The 16420-nt window shown below is 44.5% G+C and overlaps 1 protein-coding gene across 2 annotated transcripts in view; it reads right to left on the bottom strand.

Moving 5' to 3' along the window:
- The window catches only part of LOC144494814 (N-acylethanolamine-hydrolyzing acid amidase-like), a 66133-nt gene that overhangs the window by 28554 nt on the left and 21159 nt on the right, over positions 1–16420 (bottom strand). The window contains exons 6-11 of one of the 2 annotated variants that reach the window (XM_078214190.1): positions 13623–13795; positions 12111–12173; positions 11939–12005; positions 8461–8489; positions 3010–3101; positions 2325–2924 (exon numbers count right to left, since the gene is read on the bottom strand). In XM_078214190.1, coding sequence (XP_078070316.1) covers positions 3032–3101; positions 8461–8489; positions 11939–12005; positions 12111–12173; positions 13623–13795 — 402 coding nt within the window. In that variant the 3' untranslated portion in view covers positions 2325–2924; positions 3010–3031. Of the gene's footprint in view, positions 1–2324; positions 2925–3009; positions 3102–8460; positions 8490–11938; positions 12006–12110; positions 12174–13622; positions 13796–16420 lie in introns of those variants that run through there. The other variant, XM_078214199.1, reaches the window with a different exon arrangement.

Here is a 16420-nt window from a genome sequence, read left to right as displayed (position 1 = left end):
AAGCTTGCCTCGTACATCTCCTTTAAACCTTGTCCCTTGCACATTGAACCCATGCCCCCTAGTAATCGATGTTCCACCCTGGGAAAAAGCTTCTGACTATCCACTCTGTCCATGCCCCTCCTAATCTTGTAGACTTCTATCAGGTCGCCCCTCAACCTCCGTCATTCCAGTGATAACAAATCAAGTTTCTCCAACCTCCACTCATAGCTAATGCCCTCCAGACCAGGCAACATCCTGGTAAATCTTTTCTGTACCCTCTCCAAAACCTCCACATCTTTCTGGTAGTGTGGCAACCAGAATTGAACACTATATTCCAAGTGCAGCCTAACTAAGGTTCTATAAAGCTGCAACATGACTTGCCAATTTTTAAATTCAGTGTCCTGGCCAATGAAGGCAAGCATGCTGTATGCCTTCTTGACTACTTTCTCCACCTGCGTTGCCACTTTCAGTGACCTGTGTACCTGTACACCCAGATCCCTCTGCCTATCAATACTCTTAAGGGTTCTGCCATTTACTGTCGATTTCCTATCTGAATTAAACCTTCCAAAATGCATTACCTCACATTTGTCTGGATTAAACTCCATCTGCCAACTCTCCGCCCCAGTCTCCAACCAAGCTATATCCTGGTTGTATCCTCTGATGGTCCTCATCGCCATCTGCAAATCCACCAACCTTTGTGTTGTCTGCATACTTACTAATCCAACCAATTACATTTTTCTCCAAATCATTTATGTATATTACAAACAGCAAAGGTCCCAACACTGATCCCTGAGGAACACCACTTGTCACAGTCCTCCATTCAGAAATGCACCCTTCCACTGCTACCCTCTGTCTTCTATGACTGGGCCAGTTCTGTATCTACCTTGCTAGCTCACCTCTGATCCCATGCGACTTCACCTTTTGCACCAGTCTGCCATGAGGGACCTTGTCAAAGGGCTTACTGAGTCCACAACATCCACTGCCCTACCCCTCATCAATCATCTTCGTCACTTCCTCGAAAAACCCGATCAAGTTAGTGAGACACGACCTCCCCTTCACAAAACCATGTTGCCTCTAGCTGATACGTCCACTTATTTCCAAGTGGGAGTGAATCCTGTCTTGAAGAATCTTCTCCAATAATTTCTCAACTACTGACTAAGGCTCACCAGCCTGTAATTATCTGGATTATTCTTGCTACTTTTCTTAAACAAAGGAACATCATTGGCTATTCTCCAATCCTATGGGACCTCCCCTGTAGTCACGATGTGGAGATGCCGGCGTTGGACTGGGGTAAACACAGTAAGAAGTTTAACCTGGTGTTGTTAAACTTCTTACTGTGTGTACCTCCCCTGTAGCCAGTGAGGATGCAAAGATTTCTCTCAAGGCCCCAGCAATTTCCTCCCTTGCCTCTTCAGTATTCTGAGGTATGTCCCATCAGATCCTGGGGACTTGTCTACCTTCATGTTTCTCAAGAACCTCAATACCTCCTCTATTTTGATTTCAACATGATCGAAGCTATCTACACACCCCAGACTCAACATCCACCAAGTCCTTCTCTTTGGTGAACACTGATGCGAAGTACTCATTTAATAACTCACCCATTTCCTCTGGCTCCACGCATAGATTCCCTCCCCTGTCCTTGAGTGGGCCAACCCTCTCCCTGGCTACCCTCTTGCTCTTTATATATGTATAAAAAGCCTTGGGATTTTCCTTAATCCTGCTGGCAAATTATTTTTCGTGACCCCTTTTAGCCCTCCTTACTCCTTGCTTAAGTTTCTTTCTACTTTCCTTGTATTCCCCACTTGCTTTGTGTGTTCCCAGCCTCCTCGCCTTGGCAAATGCTTCTTTTTCTCTTTGACTAGGCTCACAATATCTCTCGTTATCCAAGGTTCCCAAAACTTGCCATACTTATCCTTCATCCTTACAGGAATGTGCCGGTCCTGAATCCCTATCAACTTGCACTTGAAGGCCTCCCACATGCCAGATGTTGATTTGCCCTCAAACATCTGCCCCCAATCTACATTCTTCAGTTCCTGCCTAATATTGTTGTAATTAGCCTTCCCCCAATTTAGCACCTTAACTTGAGGACTACATGTATCTTTATCCATCAGTACCATAAAGCTGACTGAATTGTGATCATTGCTCCTGAACTGCTCCCCTATTGAAACGTCGACCACCTGGCCAGGTTCATTCCCCAATACCAGGTCCAGTATGGCCCCTTCCCTTGTTGGACTATCTAGGTACTGTTTCACGAAGCCCTCCTGGACGCTCCTTACAAACTCTGCCCCATCCACGCCCCTAGCACTAAGTGAGTCGCAGTCAATATAGAGGAAGTTACTAAAAAAAAACTAATTTAGATTTACAGTGTGTCTAAAATTTTATACAAAAAATGTCACTTAATTTACAAACAACTTGTTGGTTTGATAGATTTGAGCTGAAAGTTGTCACCTGCACATCTTTTTGGAATTTGCATGTTCACAATAAATGTAGAATTCTTTAGACATTCAGATTTATTAAAAATTGTTTGCAGAAATTTTCTAGCTGGTTTGGCTTCATTGATACTGTGAATTGTCATCAATAACCAGGTAGCATTAGAATTTAAATCTAAATTTACTTCTTAAATGTCTGTCAATTAAAAAATCAGTCAACTAACTTGACAACATTTCATTCGTATCAAAAATAGGAATATCTTGGATCATAAAATTGCTGGAATTTAACTGGAAATCCAGGAGTTTCTGTTAAGTTTTCACGCCAAATGCTTCGGATAAGGTTCAGCAGAAAGCAGATTGAACTCAAATGCATCCATGAGCAAATTATGTACAACATGTGTGAAGGAGCAGCACAACAATCAGAATCACTGACAATGTCGCACTCCCAATATTCCTTGATTGCTTTGTCTTCCATTTCAGGGCAGCAGAGTGAATTTTGTGACTGTTACTTTTGATCTATGAATAACAACACAAAGATTAAAATCCACAGATATATTCGCAAAGAATTTCCAAAATAAAATTACATCTGATCTTTACTTACCAACTGCCCAGAGTATTCAGCTTTAGGTCCGGACTAATGTCCTGTAGTCATACGGCTGAGCCGCACACATTAACGTTGTATAGACAGTCAAACTGAAATGTAAATATTAATTTAGAAAACATCAACAATTCATCTTATTATACATGCTTAATAACTACAACACAGTATCCAGTTCACAGGTAAGATGATTAGAGGATTTGTTTTTGTTTTTGTAAGGACCATAGCACAGGAGGAACTTATTAAATCACGATGAAACAATAATTACAACATAATACAAACATATGAACAAGGAACAGGAGTTCGCCATTCGGCCCCTCGAGCCTGCTCTGCTATTTAGTAAGATCATGGCTGACCTGATAGTAACGTCAAAGCGGCAACCTGAGGGGAGGCGATGGCCTAGTGGTATTATCACTAGACTATTAATCCAGAAACTCAGCTATTGTTCGGGGGACCCGGGTTCAAATCACACCACGGCAGATAGTAGAATTTACATTCAATAAAAAATATCTGGAATTAAGAATCGACTGATGACTGAATCGATTGTTGGGAAAGCCATCTGGTTCATGAATGTATTTTAGGGAAGGAAATCTGCCATCCTTACCTGGTCTGGCCAACATGTGACTCCAGAGCCACAGCAATGTGGTTGAACTTCAACTAGGGATGGGCAATAAATGCTGGCCAGCCACTGATGCCCATGTCCCATGTATGAATAAAGAAACCTCCCAATAATCTTGCTTACCAAGAATTGATCCCTCTCTGCCTTAAAAGTATTCAAAGGCTCTGTTTCCACAACCTTTTCAGGAACAGGCTTTCAAACCTCTCACAACGCTCCAAGTGGAAAAATTGCACCTCATCTCCATTTTAATTGGGTGACCCATTATTTTGAAACAGTGGCCCCTAGTTCTAGATTCTCCCACACGAGGAAACATCCTCTCCACTTCCACTCCTCAGGATCTTGTATGTTTCAATTGAGTCGCCTCTTACACCTCTAAATTCCAGCGGATACAACTCTAGCCTGTCTAACCTTTCATCAAGACAACCCGCCCACTCCAGGTATTAGTCTGGTAAATCTTTTCTGAACCGGTTCCAACACACTTACATCTTTCCTTAAATAAGGTGATCAATCCTGCACACACTTCTCCAAAAGTGGTTTCGCGAGTGCTCTGTATAACTGAGGTATAACCTCCCTACTTTACTATTCAATTCTCCTCACAATAAATAATAACATTCTATTAGCTTTCCAACTTGCTGTACCTGCATACAAACCTTTTGTCAATCATGCACTCGGAAACTCAGATCCCTCTGCAGCTCAGAGCTCTGCAATTTCTCACCATTTCGATAATATGCTTCTTATTCTTCCTGCCTAAATGGACAATTTCACATTTTCCCCACATTATACTCCATTTGTCAGGTCTTTTCCCACTTATTTAGCCATTTTTTTGTAGCCTCCTTATGTTCTCCTCAGAACTTAGTTTCCTACCTATCTTTGTGTCATCAGCAAATGTGGCAACCATCCCTTCATCCAAATCATTTGTGTAAATTATAAACAGTTGAGGTCTCAGCACTGATCCCCACGGCACACCTTCTGTTACATTCACCAACCTGAAAAAGACCCATTTATGTCTACTCTCTGCTTCCTGCTGGCGAGCAAATCCTCTATCCATGCTAATATGTTATCCCCACACCATGAGCTTTTATTTTCCGCATTAACCTTTGACGTAGCACCTTACCAAATATCTTCTGGAAATCTAAGTCCAGTACATTCACAGATCCCCGTTTATCTACAGCGCTGGTTTACAACTCCAAGAAATTAGTTAGGCATGATTTCCCTTTCACAAAACCATGTTGGCCGGGATTTGCCCAACCTGCTGCGCTGCTCGAGTCGTGCAGCGGGCCAGGAGACATCAGCGGGCGGCCTGTAGCGGGACCCGCGACCAGAGTCCAGCCAATTGCGAGTCTCTCAGGCCCTTTTTTTTCTACGTAATCAGCCCCGTGCAGGAAATCGGCGTGGGCTAGATTACCATATGGAAATCGCTATTGCTAAATGATTAGCGGGCCTGGGATGGTGATCTCCGGCCCCACAGTGTCTCCCCCCGATACCGGGAGAGGTTCCCATCAACGGGGACCAGGCCTGCTCGGCCCACTGGTGGGGACAGAGGCCATTGAGGCCCCTCAGGAGGTCGGAGGCTGTGCCAAAGGGGCACCAGATTGTGCCAAGAGGGCAGGGACTACAGCGGGAGGGGGGTGGAGGGTGTTGGGGCCTATAGCGGGGGAGGGCACGATCAGTGGTGGTTGCGGATCTGCTGCTCACTCTATGGGATCAGTGGGAGAGGGAGGAAGAGGGCATTCGGGACTGCTCATAGGGGGTGGCCTGCAAAAGGAATCGGGAGGCCAGCGATCAGCAGGCTGCCAATGGGCAGGCCGATGCACACGCGCCAATCTCCCCACTGATAGATCGGTGCATGCACAGTGGCCCGCTCGGCACTTTGCTGCCAGCCTCTCCAGCGGGATGAGGCCTCATCCCCCACTTTCCAGTATGAATCTCTCCGAGACACCCTGTGGAGCGCAGAGTGCCGGAGATTCACTCAGTTAAATACGCACAAAAAACGGGCAGGAAATTCTCCCCTCTTCCCGTCCGTTGCCTTAAATGTTTCTAAATGCCCTGCTATTACATCTTTAATAATAGCTTCAAACATTTTCCCTATGACAGTGGGTGCAGTTTGCATATTCTCCTTGTGTCTGCGTGGGTTTCCTCCGGGTGCTCCGGTTTCCTCCCACAGTCCAAAGATGTGCGGTTTAGGTTGATTGGCCATGCTAAAATTGCCCTTAGTGTCCTGAGATGCGTAGGTTAGAGGGGTTAGCGGGTAAATATGTAGGGATATGGGAGTAGGGCCTGGGTGGGATTGTGGTCGGTGCAGACTTGATGGGCCGAATGGCCTGTTTCTGCACTGTAGGGTTTCTATGTATTTCTATGACAGATGAAAAGCTAACTGGCCTGTAGTTTCCTGCTTTCTGTCTCCCTCCTTTTGAGTAATGGAATTTCATTTGTTATTTTCCAATCCAATGGAACCTTCCCTGAATCTGGGGAATTCCAGAAAATTAAAACCAATGCATCAACTATTTCACTGGGCACTTCCTCCAAGACCCTTGGATTTCTATGTAAAATACTGTGCAAAACATCAGTGGAGCAGTGCTGGGAAGAGGTGTAATTAAAAACCTGCAGCTTCTTAAAGCGGCAGCAGTGGTTAAGTGATTCCTCCTTCAGCATGAATTCTTACCAAGGTATCAGTCAATCTCCTGTGACATTGTAAGTGTAGTCTTCAGATGAAGTGTGATTAGAAGCTGGGGTCAATTCGACAAAGACTGCAGGGAAAATTCACTTCCCTCTTTAAAATCATGTCCTTATTTTCATTATAAATTTCCATGGCCACATTTACAGTGGGAACTGGCAATGTGAACTTACCACACTGTAATTCCTCTCTCTTGCCACATGTGGCAACGTTGCAGCTTCACTTGGGGGAGAGGGTGTCATTACACTGTAGCAAGTTAAAATAGGAGTTGCTGGTACTGTACAAATGTGAAGATATGAATTAATCATGAAACACTGACAGAAAATTTACCCTGAAGCAAGGGTTTGGTATATTACTGACGTGTTGGGACAATCTTGAGCCCATGCTCGCCATCCATGGGAATGGCAGTGGGAGCTCAAGATCTGACGAAAACCGGAAGTGGCGAATCTCGCCAGCAAGATCCGATTTTCTCCGCTCTCACTGGCAGCGTAATCAGGTTCACACACACCATATATTGACCTCTTGTCATATTTTCAAACCTTCTCACAGGGACCCCCACAGCGGTGTAAAGGTGAGTGTGGCCCCCCGGGGGAGAGGGACATGGCCAGGCAATGCCCCTTGGCACATGTTGGCACTGTTAAGTTGGCACCAGGCCAGTCTGGCAGTGCCAACCTGTGCCAGGAGGCAGTGCCAAGGGTGGACCCTAGTGGGGAGCCATGAGAGAGGAGGGGAATCATTTATCTGTGGTGATGGAGGGAGTGGATGAGGGAGCTGGAGATGCTGGTGAAGCTGTTTGGGTGAGGGCTGGGGGGGGGTAAGTGGTCCAATGCTGGCGATGTTCAGTGGGAAAGGAGCGGGGGTGCTGGAATTTAATGTTGGGGGGGGGGGGGGGGGGGGTTGGGGTGCAGGTGTTTACTGTTCGGGTGTTGGTGGGGGGGGGGGGAGCTGCTGGCTGTGATCGTTGGGGTTAGGGGGGGCTGTGGTGGAGAGGCAGGAATGCCATTTCACTGGGGAGGTGGGAGGGTGGTGTCAGGTCACACGGGGGAGCCACATTTTTAAAAATGGCGCTCTGATCTCAGTGCAGCTGGGTGTTAGGAATGGGTTAACAGTTACCTTTCAATTAAGTCCTAAAATGGATGTTAATCATTTAATAGAAGTCACTGGGATAGATAAAGAGGTTACAGGTGGCACTGGGTGTTGGAGATGTGCATGTGGAGTTGAGTCAGAAACTTATAAAATTCGAACAGGGTTAGATTCAGAAAGAATATTCCCGAAGGTGGGAGAGTCCAGAACTCGGGGTCATAGTTTGAGGATAAGGGGTAAACCTTTTAGAACTGAGGTGAGGAGAAATTTCTTCACCCAGAGGGCGGTGAATGTGTGGAATTCACTACCACAGAATGTAGTTGAGGCCAAAACGTTGTCTGATTTCAAGAAGAAATTAGATATTGCTCTCAGGGCTAAAGGGATCAAGGGATGTGGGAGGAAAGGAGGATCAGGATATTGAATTTGATGATCAGCCATGATCAAAATGAATGGTGGAGCAGGCTCGAAGGGCCAAATGGCCTTCTCCTGCTTCTAGTTTCTATGTTCCTCTGATTGATATGTTTGAGACCTGTAATGGATATAGCATGCAACTATATCACAGAGTTTTCAAAACAATGTGGATTATAAGGATTTACTGTAACAGATGGTTGGATACAGGTGAAGGAAAATAATTTTTTGAAAGAGTGTTTGAGGTAAAATGGAGGCCAGCAGTCAGGTTTCTGGGCTCCTTCTGAGCCGTACCAATTCTGTGATACTGTTGGTAACAGCATGCAAGAATGTAGACAATAATATATATTTATATGAATTAGCAATAAATATCTGCCACTTGTTTTTAGTGATTACCAAACGTGCTTAACCCTCACCCACACCCCCCATGCACTATGATTTTCCCAAATAGCTCTGTGTATGTTGAACTCCATTCTTTTATGATTTCAAACACTTTCATGCTAAAGATCTGAAAGTTATAATTCACAAAGCTTTTCAGTGTGACAGCAAATTTATAGAACCTATTTGCGCCAGACTATTCTAAATGCTATTCAGTACCTTGGGCAGCGCCCCCTTTAATATTCACCAAATCAATTATGTTTAAAAATATAAATTTCAGAGGAGTACGTACTTATTTAATACTGGTTTAATAGACAGGACCTGCAATATAAGAAATACACTGTTAGCAAAATGCTGGACATCTGAAACAAAATGAGAAAGCAGGTTAGTTACTATCCACGGAGAACACAAATAGATGAACATTTTGGATACTGATCCTTCAGAACTAAAATAAACAAGAGGTGGTCAGGCATATTAAAACCAGCAGGTAAAACAGAGGGGCACATTACATTAGAAAAAATGAAACACCACAAGCTATGAATCAGACAGCGCTGCAAATGATGGGTGTCACGTAATAGACTGTAGCATCATAGAATCCTACAATGCAGAAGGAGGCCGTTCAGCCCATCAAGTCTGCAACGACCACAATCCCACCCAGGCCCTATCCGCATAACCCTATGCATTTACCCTAGCTAGCCCCCCTGATACTAAGGAGCAATTGAGCATAGCCAATCAACCTAACCCACACATCTTTGGACTGTGGGAGGAAACCCACACAGACACGAGGAGAATGTGCAAACTCCACACAGTCACCCAAGCCAGGAATTGAATGCATGTCCCTGGCGCTGTGAGGCAGCAGTGCCATCCACTGTGCCACAGTGCTGCCCATCAAGACATTAGAGAAATAATGATGTGCAAATCACGATGGAAATGATGGACTTGGGCTGCAAAATTAAACATAATGTAAAGGAGATAGCAAAAATCTGAAGTTATTTAAGAAAGCATTTAGTCTAGTCCTCCAAGTAACCAGTAAAAGTATGAAATGTTTTACTTAAAGCTTGCACTAAACTTTGTTGATGCAGTACGAGTTAGAATGACAGAGAGGTGGAATTAGTGGTAGCACAAGATTGCACAGAACAGAACAGTTCAGCAGTGCAGTTACCTAATCTTCATTTAGTTTTTCTCAATGTAGAGAGAACATGAATATCATAGTATTGAACACAGAACACACAGAGCTCTGGAAAATTGCATGGGATGAGATGATTCAGTGCGTTGTATATTTCCTGCATCCGGGAAGAGAAGCTGGAAGTGGAGGCGTGCAGGAGTGAATTAAGGTGGAAATGAACCTCCAGGGAAGGTATCCGATTAGATTGTGTTGTGGGTTGCGGAAATGGGAGTGTGATGAGAGGTGGGGGTGGATCATGTTGGGATTCTGTGTCGGGAAAGAAAGTTGTGTGTGTCCAGGATTAATTGAACAGGGAGAAGGTTAGAAGAGACAGTTTGTCTGTGAGGTCTAAGAGGTGAAAGGTTAAAGGTGTTCGGTTGATGCATTTCTGATGAGCAGTTATGGTGAGTTTGAGTTACAAGTAAATAAGTTGGACCTAAAATTTGTTTTGTGGGATAAGTGGGAAACGTTTTCTCAGCAGTCGAATTTCAAAAAGGAACTCAGAGGTGACGAGGAACATTTGGATCTCTTCCATGAGTAAAGGTATATTAAATTTTACTGACCCAAAAGGAGAGGCAAAATAGAAACCACGAAAGATTTTGATATTTGGAGAAGTCGAGCTCAAAGAGGTGTTTGAGAACAATTGAACCTGAGACGAAAGGGGGGAAAGGTATTTAAGGAGGGATGTTTAACTGAGTGTTGGCTATGGGAGAAAGCCCTGAAGACCAGCTCTGTCGAGTGTGAGCTGAAGGATCAGTGAAAGTTTTGAATTGGAGGCAGCCACAGTTTAAGCAGAATGGCTGTGGTTTTCAAAAAATAATTTGTTTCTGAACCTCCTTTTGGAATTCCGTCGCAGAGTGGAAGTATTTAATAAGTTGTGAAATGTGCCTTTATTAAATTGATAATTCCTTAACTTGGGTAATATTACTGGTTTTTTTATGGGTAAAAATCTATAACGGAGTTGTTTCCAAAAGGTGTACTTTTGACCAAGCAGGAGTTTTGGGGAGTGGGGTGTTCCATAAAACTGTTAAACTGTGTACGGCATGTTGGCACAGTAGTTAGCACTGCTACCTCGCAGTGCCAGGGACCCAGGTTCAATTCCGGCCTTGGGTCACTGTCTGTGTGGAGTTTGCACGTTCTCCCCACGTCTGCATGGATTTCCACTATGTGCTCTGGTGTCCTCCCAAACTCCAAAGATGTGTGGGTTAGGTGGATTAGCCAGGCTAAATTGCCCCTTACTGTCAGGGGGGCAATATACGCTAGGGTAAATGCAAGTGGTTATGGGGATGGGACTTGGGATGGATTGTGGTCGGTGCAGACTCAATGGGCTGAATGACTTCCTTCTGCACTGTAGGATTCTATGAACTTTAATGGTGTGTGCTTTTTGTTTCTTCTTAATCTTTTTTTTCAATTTTTAAAGTTCTACAGCTGTTCCTGGAGTTCTATTCTTTTGGGGTCAGTAGCTCTTCCTCCTCATTTCACCATTATAAAAACGGTTTGTGATCAGTGAGACAGACCTCATTCTGGGGTTTGACTTGCTCAGCAACAGCATCTGCTGTGGTTCTAACAGGAGAAAGATGATCTGTCAAATGTGGAGGCTAGTAAGGTGCAAGGTGAAGACTTTGGCATTTCTGTCTCAGCTGGGAGAGGAGGGAAGAGGGCCAGGGCAGCAATGGGAATGGCATCCAGCTGGGTTTAGAGTTCTGTTGCCCACATCAGAGGGGAATCCTCAGCTCTGGGCAAAGCTGGACTTTTCCGAAGCACTGGGATGAAAAGTATGGATCAGCCATTTTCACCACCCATACCATGATTCTACCATCAAACACATCTTCACTCTCTCCATTTTCCAGAGGGGCTGGTTCAATTCTTGGCTAAGATCGCACATTAATTCACCCGTCCCTACTTGCTCTTCCATAGAAAAATGAATAAGATGCAACACGTGCTCATTCATCTCCTCTCATAGTACTGCCCAAGTTCTAATCATTCCTTCCATATGAGACAACGTTTGATACACACTTCCTCTAATCTATGCTATCCTGTTTGCTGTGTGCTTTCCTCTGTCAGTGAAACAGACCTTTTTGAAACATTCTGTTCCACCTGTAATTTTTGACTTATCTGTGGTTCACCACTTTGAACTTCCTGCAATTCCCACTCGGATCTCGAATCATTGGCTCCCGACAATGTTGCAACAAATCTCAATATGAGTTTCACAAACAATATCTCTCCTTCCGATACAATCACAACCCTCTGGATAGAACACTGTTTTCAAACTTTAGCAGATCTTCATTTTCCAAACTCTTACTTCATAATCATAGGCTTCCTTTGTTCCTTGAGGTCTTAATGCTTCAGACTATTTCTGAGAAGTTAGTTTATTTGCAGACCATTAGAGAGATTTTACTGTTGTTTGTCTTAGTCTCTAACTGAATAACTCACCATCCTGGAATGTCAAAATTCCCTCATTTATCTTTATCTGTTGTTACTTCACATTATCCCCTTCCACAGGTCGGCCAGAATTTTCCAGCCTCTGCTCTGGAATCTTTCATAATAATTCCAGGTATTAAACTTGTCAATAAAACAAATGAGCTTGGAGAATTAAGGCACTCACCTTAAACAGTGCAGGTAGATTAATGTTATTTTGTCCTGTGGCATTGAGAGCGTGGTTAGCTGGTGTTCTTCAGAAAAGAATGCAACATGTAAAAACTAAAGCAGTAAAAACAAAGTTCAAGTTTTATTCTATACAAGCAACAGCGCAGACTTAAAGGCCTTAGAAAGTTCACCTTCGGTCATCGAATGGGGGTGAAGGTTCCCAGTGATCATAGTTTGTCTCCACTCTGTACCACCTGAGTAAATGAAGAAAATGCAAAACTCACCACAATACACGCACTTAAGATGAAGGTGAATAAAAACAAAAGCAACACACCTGCCTGGAAATCGAATATGGTCATAGAATTATCTACATAATCATCATTGCAAAATGTACGCTTCAGCCAGAACAGTGAAATGGCAGCGTCTGCTGTCAACACCACACATGCAGTTTTAATGTTGTACTCTGGGTGGCTTTCAGAGGCATGGGACAAGGTCGTGGTCCAGGAGCTTTGAGGTTTTTTAAACAGTCTCTGAGTTTTAACTGCTGCCAGTGTGAAACATTCTTCTTGTATAAAATTAGCAAAGGGAAATAATAAATTGGGCATGTAAGGTAATATAACTGTGATAGGAAAGTTCATCAGTAATAATGTTGATCTCTAGGGCTTGTGACCCTAACTCAGTCATAGAATCCCTACAGTACAGAAGGAGGCCATTTGGCCCATCGAGTCTACACTGATCACAATCCCAACCAGGCCCGATTCCAGTAACCCCTCATATTTACCCTGCTAATCCCCCTGACACGGCGGTCAATTTAGCATGGCCAATCAACCTAACCCGCACGTCTTTGGACTGTGGGAGAAAACTGGAGCACCCGGAGGAAACCCACACAGACACGGGGAGAACATGCAAACTCCACACAGACAGTGATCGGAGGCCACAATTGAATCCGGGTCCCTGGCACTGTGAGGCAGCAGTGCTAACCACTGCGCCACCCTGCCGCCAATGTTTCAGCTTTAAAGTATGACGTCAAATAAACTCATATTTTATGTTAGTAGATTTTTAGAAGCATGTTTCACAGAGCAGCCCAGAAATGTATGAAAGAGATTGCTCCTGTTGGTTATGAAGCTGACCTGTGAACCTCTGTGAACTCCCCATCTCCGACCTCAATCTGCCTCCCAGTCACACTCTTCCCTCCAGCCGTAACATTAATCTCACTGCTCCTTTCACAGCCAGGATATCTGGGGGGAGTTTTTACCATGTGGGGAGAGGGGGGGTTAAATTCTCGGAAATTGGCGTTGGCTCAATTCCTGTTACATTGTCCCACCGGCCTGACGTCAGTGCATTTCTGCACGTGCACGGACTTGTGAGCATGTGCAGTCAGGTATAGGTGGCCATCTTGTGTTGGCAGGAGGCACGTTGCCATGAAATATATAACCCTGATACAAGCACACTTTATTCCTCAATATTGATATTTTTCACCATTTAGCACGTTAAATATTGAGTACTAATTCCACTGAAATATGTTCACACATTTTTACCAACTTAATGCTGATCCCCATTAAAATCATTCATCAATTAATCAGTTAAAAACAATCTCCACAAAATATGCCGTCTCCAGCAAATACTGCATTTTGCTCGTGGCTGTTTTTCGCTGGTAATTAAACAATTGAAATAGGAGTATTATTTGTATATTTATTACTTACTGTCCTTTGTTAGGCATCAAAGGCCAGATGTCAACAGGCCCATTGAGATTTCTTGTTATAATCACACCTTCAGTTGGTTTAACTCCACCTAAAATGTAGTATACATTCGCAGTGATTGGGGAATTAGCCAACTTCATCAACGCTGCTTGAAAATCCACAGCTTCCAGGAGAGTCTGAGGGAATGAGAAACATTGCTTTTATTTATCAGTTCAGAGTTTGTCAATTCCCCTTTTCCTGCCATTTTATCTGGTCTATGTGTGACTCCAGATCCACAGCAATGTGGTTGACTTTCAAATGCCCTTTGAAATGTAGGGCAGTTAGGGATGGGCAATAAATGCTGGCTCAGCCAGCAATGCCCACATCCCATAAACAAATTTTTAAAAATAGGATGTAGGAGCAGAAGTAGGCCATTTGGCCCATCACATCTGCCCTGCTATTCAATGAGATCATGACTGGTCTAATATAGTCCTCAACTCCACTTCCCGTCTTATCCCCATAACCCTTGATTCCTTTACTGATTTACTGGGCGGCATGGTGGCACAGCGGTTAGCGCTGCTGCCTAGCAGCGCCAGGAACCCAGGTTCAATTCCGGCCTCAGGTTACTGTCTGTGTGGAGTTTGCATGTTCTCCCCGTGTCTGCGTGGGTTTCCTCCCACAGTCCAAAGATGTGCAGGTTAGGTTGATTGGCCATGCGAGATTGCCCCTAGTGTCAGGGGGATAAGCAAGGTGAATATGTGGGGTTATAGGAATAGGGTCATGGTGGGATTGTGGTCGGTGCGGAATCGATGGGCCAAATGGTCTCCTCCTGCACTGTAGGATTCTATGAAAAATTTGTCCATCTCAGCCTTGAACATAACTAATGAATCAGCCTCTATAGCCCTCAGTAAGAAAGAGTTCTACAGACTCACTATCCTCTGAGAGAAGTTATTCCTCCTCATCACTGGTTTAAATGGGCAACTTCTGTGTAGGTTAGAGGAATTAGCGGGTAAAATATGTGGGGGTAGGGCCTGGGTGGGATTGTGGTCGGTTCCGACCTCCTTGGGCCGAATGGCCGCCTTCTGCACTGTAGGGCTTCTATGATTTCTTAACCTGAGATTATGCCCTCTGGTCCTAAACTCTCCCACAAGGTAAACAACCTCTTCACCAAACTCCTCAACCCAGTGCTCCCTTCTCACTATAGATGACGCTTCCTCTCAAAACTGCTCCTGGGGTCTCAGGAAGTCCTGAAGCAGAGACCAATTTTTGAGTTGGCTATTTGTGAAATCCAAAATGTGAACCAGACATTTAAATATCAGTTCCTAAAACACAAGTCAATTTTTTTACTATTTCATTCAACTGTTATGCTATTGAGGATTAGTTATATAAATATATAACCATTTTTCATTCTCATCAAAACAACTGAACTAAAGCCACCTGTATCAGCTTTTACTTACTGATGACACTCTGACCTCAATCAGAAGGCTATTGGTTCAAATTCCCCTCCAGCGACTTGAGCACATAATCTAGGCTAACACTTCAGGCTGGATTTTCATAGAACAGGAAAGCCACCGCAGACATTTAGAAATCGCAGGTGGGATCCATTTCCAGGATTCCCACCCCATTCCCAGTGCTCCAATTTTCTCTGGCGCGGGATAAGGATGTGGGTAGCGAGTCCACACCTGCACCCCCAACCTGGCTGCCTTCATTGCAGAGGTAGTGGTCTCCCAGTCCCCAGCAATTTTTGTGGAGTGGGGACAGCTTCTCCATGACTCATGGATCACAGCCCTTCAGAGGAGCTGTCTGGATTTGGGAACCTTTTGAAAGTCAAGGTCAAAGGTCCTTACTCATACCCCCTCCATTTCACCTTGGTGTCAAATCATGCCCCAAACCACCCCCATGGCCCTTTATGGACCCCATGCCAACTAAGTGCCGACTCCACCCTTCCCCAATAACCCCTGAGAACACAATGAGGCTTGGCTGAAAGGCCAACCACATAAAGGGATCAACTCTATTCACACAACTGGATAGATGTTTAGACTTTGCTTCACTGACATCTTTGAGAGGTTACAATAAACTATTTTCCTGAAACTCAAATGGTTAAGTGGTGTCAACTGCTTAACACACCTGTTATTGATAGTTTAATGGTCTGGATAATTGACACTTTTGTAAGATTGTAGCAACAGCAGTTCTTTGGACAAATTATGAATAGATATTTTTAAAAGCAGTTTTGCACATGCCATTGGTACAATTGGATTCATTGGTACTCTACAAAAAGTAGGCTGGGTGAATGGACATGGAAGTACAATGAGTGAGCACGGAGGTTATAAGGGGCCATTGGGGGGGGTGAGTGGGGTGGACGGGTTGGCATGGTATTGAGGAAGTGGTTGGGGTGTGAGGGGCGAGAGCCAGAGGGCCTAAAATGTATCCAAACAACTGGAATGACGTACCAGAGAACTGAGGCGGGCTGTTTGGCACTTGGCCACCGCTATGGCCACCCTCCAATCTGTGTCCCCGGGTAGTGGGCCCAACTCCAACCCATACCCACCTCCCCGAACAAAATAGTTGGTAAAGGTGGTGGCACAGTGGTTAGCACTGCTGCCTCACAGCGCCTGGGACCCGGGTTCAATTCTGGCATCGGGTGACTGTGTGGAGCTTGCATGTTCTCCTCGTGTCTGTGTGGGTTTCCACCCACAGTCCAAAGATGTGTGGGTTAGGTTGATTGGCCATGATAAAATTGTCCCTGAGTATCAGGGAGATTAGCAGGGTAAATACATGGGGTTATGGAGATAGGGCTTGGGTGGGATTGTTGTTGGTGCAGG

Source organism: Mustelus asterias, chromosome 1 (genome assembly GCF_964213995.1).
Source record: "Mustelus asterias chromosome 1, sMusAst1.hap1.1, whole genome shotgun sequence".
NCBI lineage: Eukaryota > Metazoa > Chordata > Chondrichthyes > Carcharhiniformes > Triakidae > Mustelus > Mustelus asterias.
The sequence above is the reverse complement of the archived record's forward strand: the minus strand, read 5'-3'. Positions and strand labels throughout refer to the sequence as shown.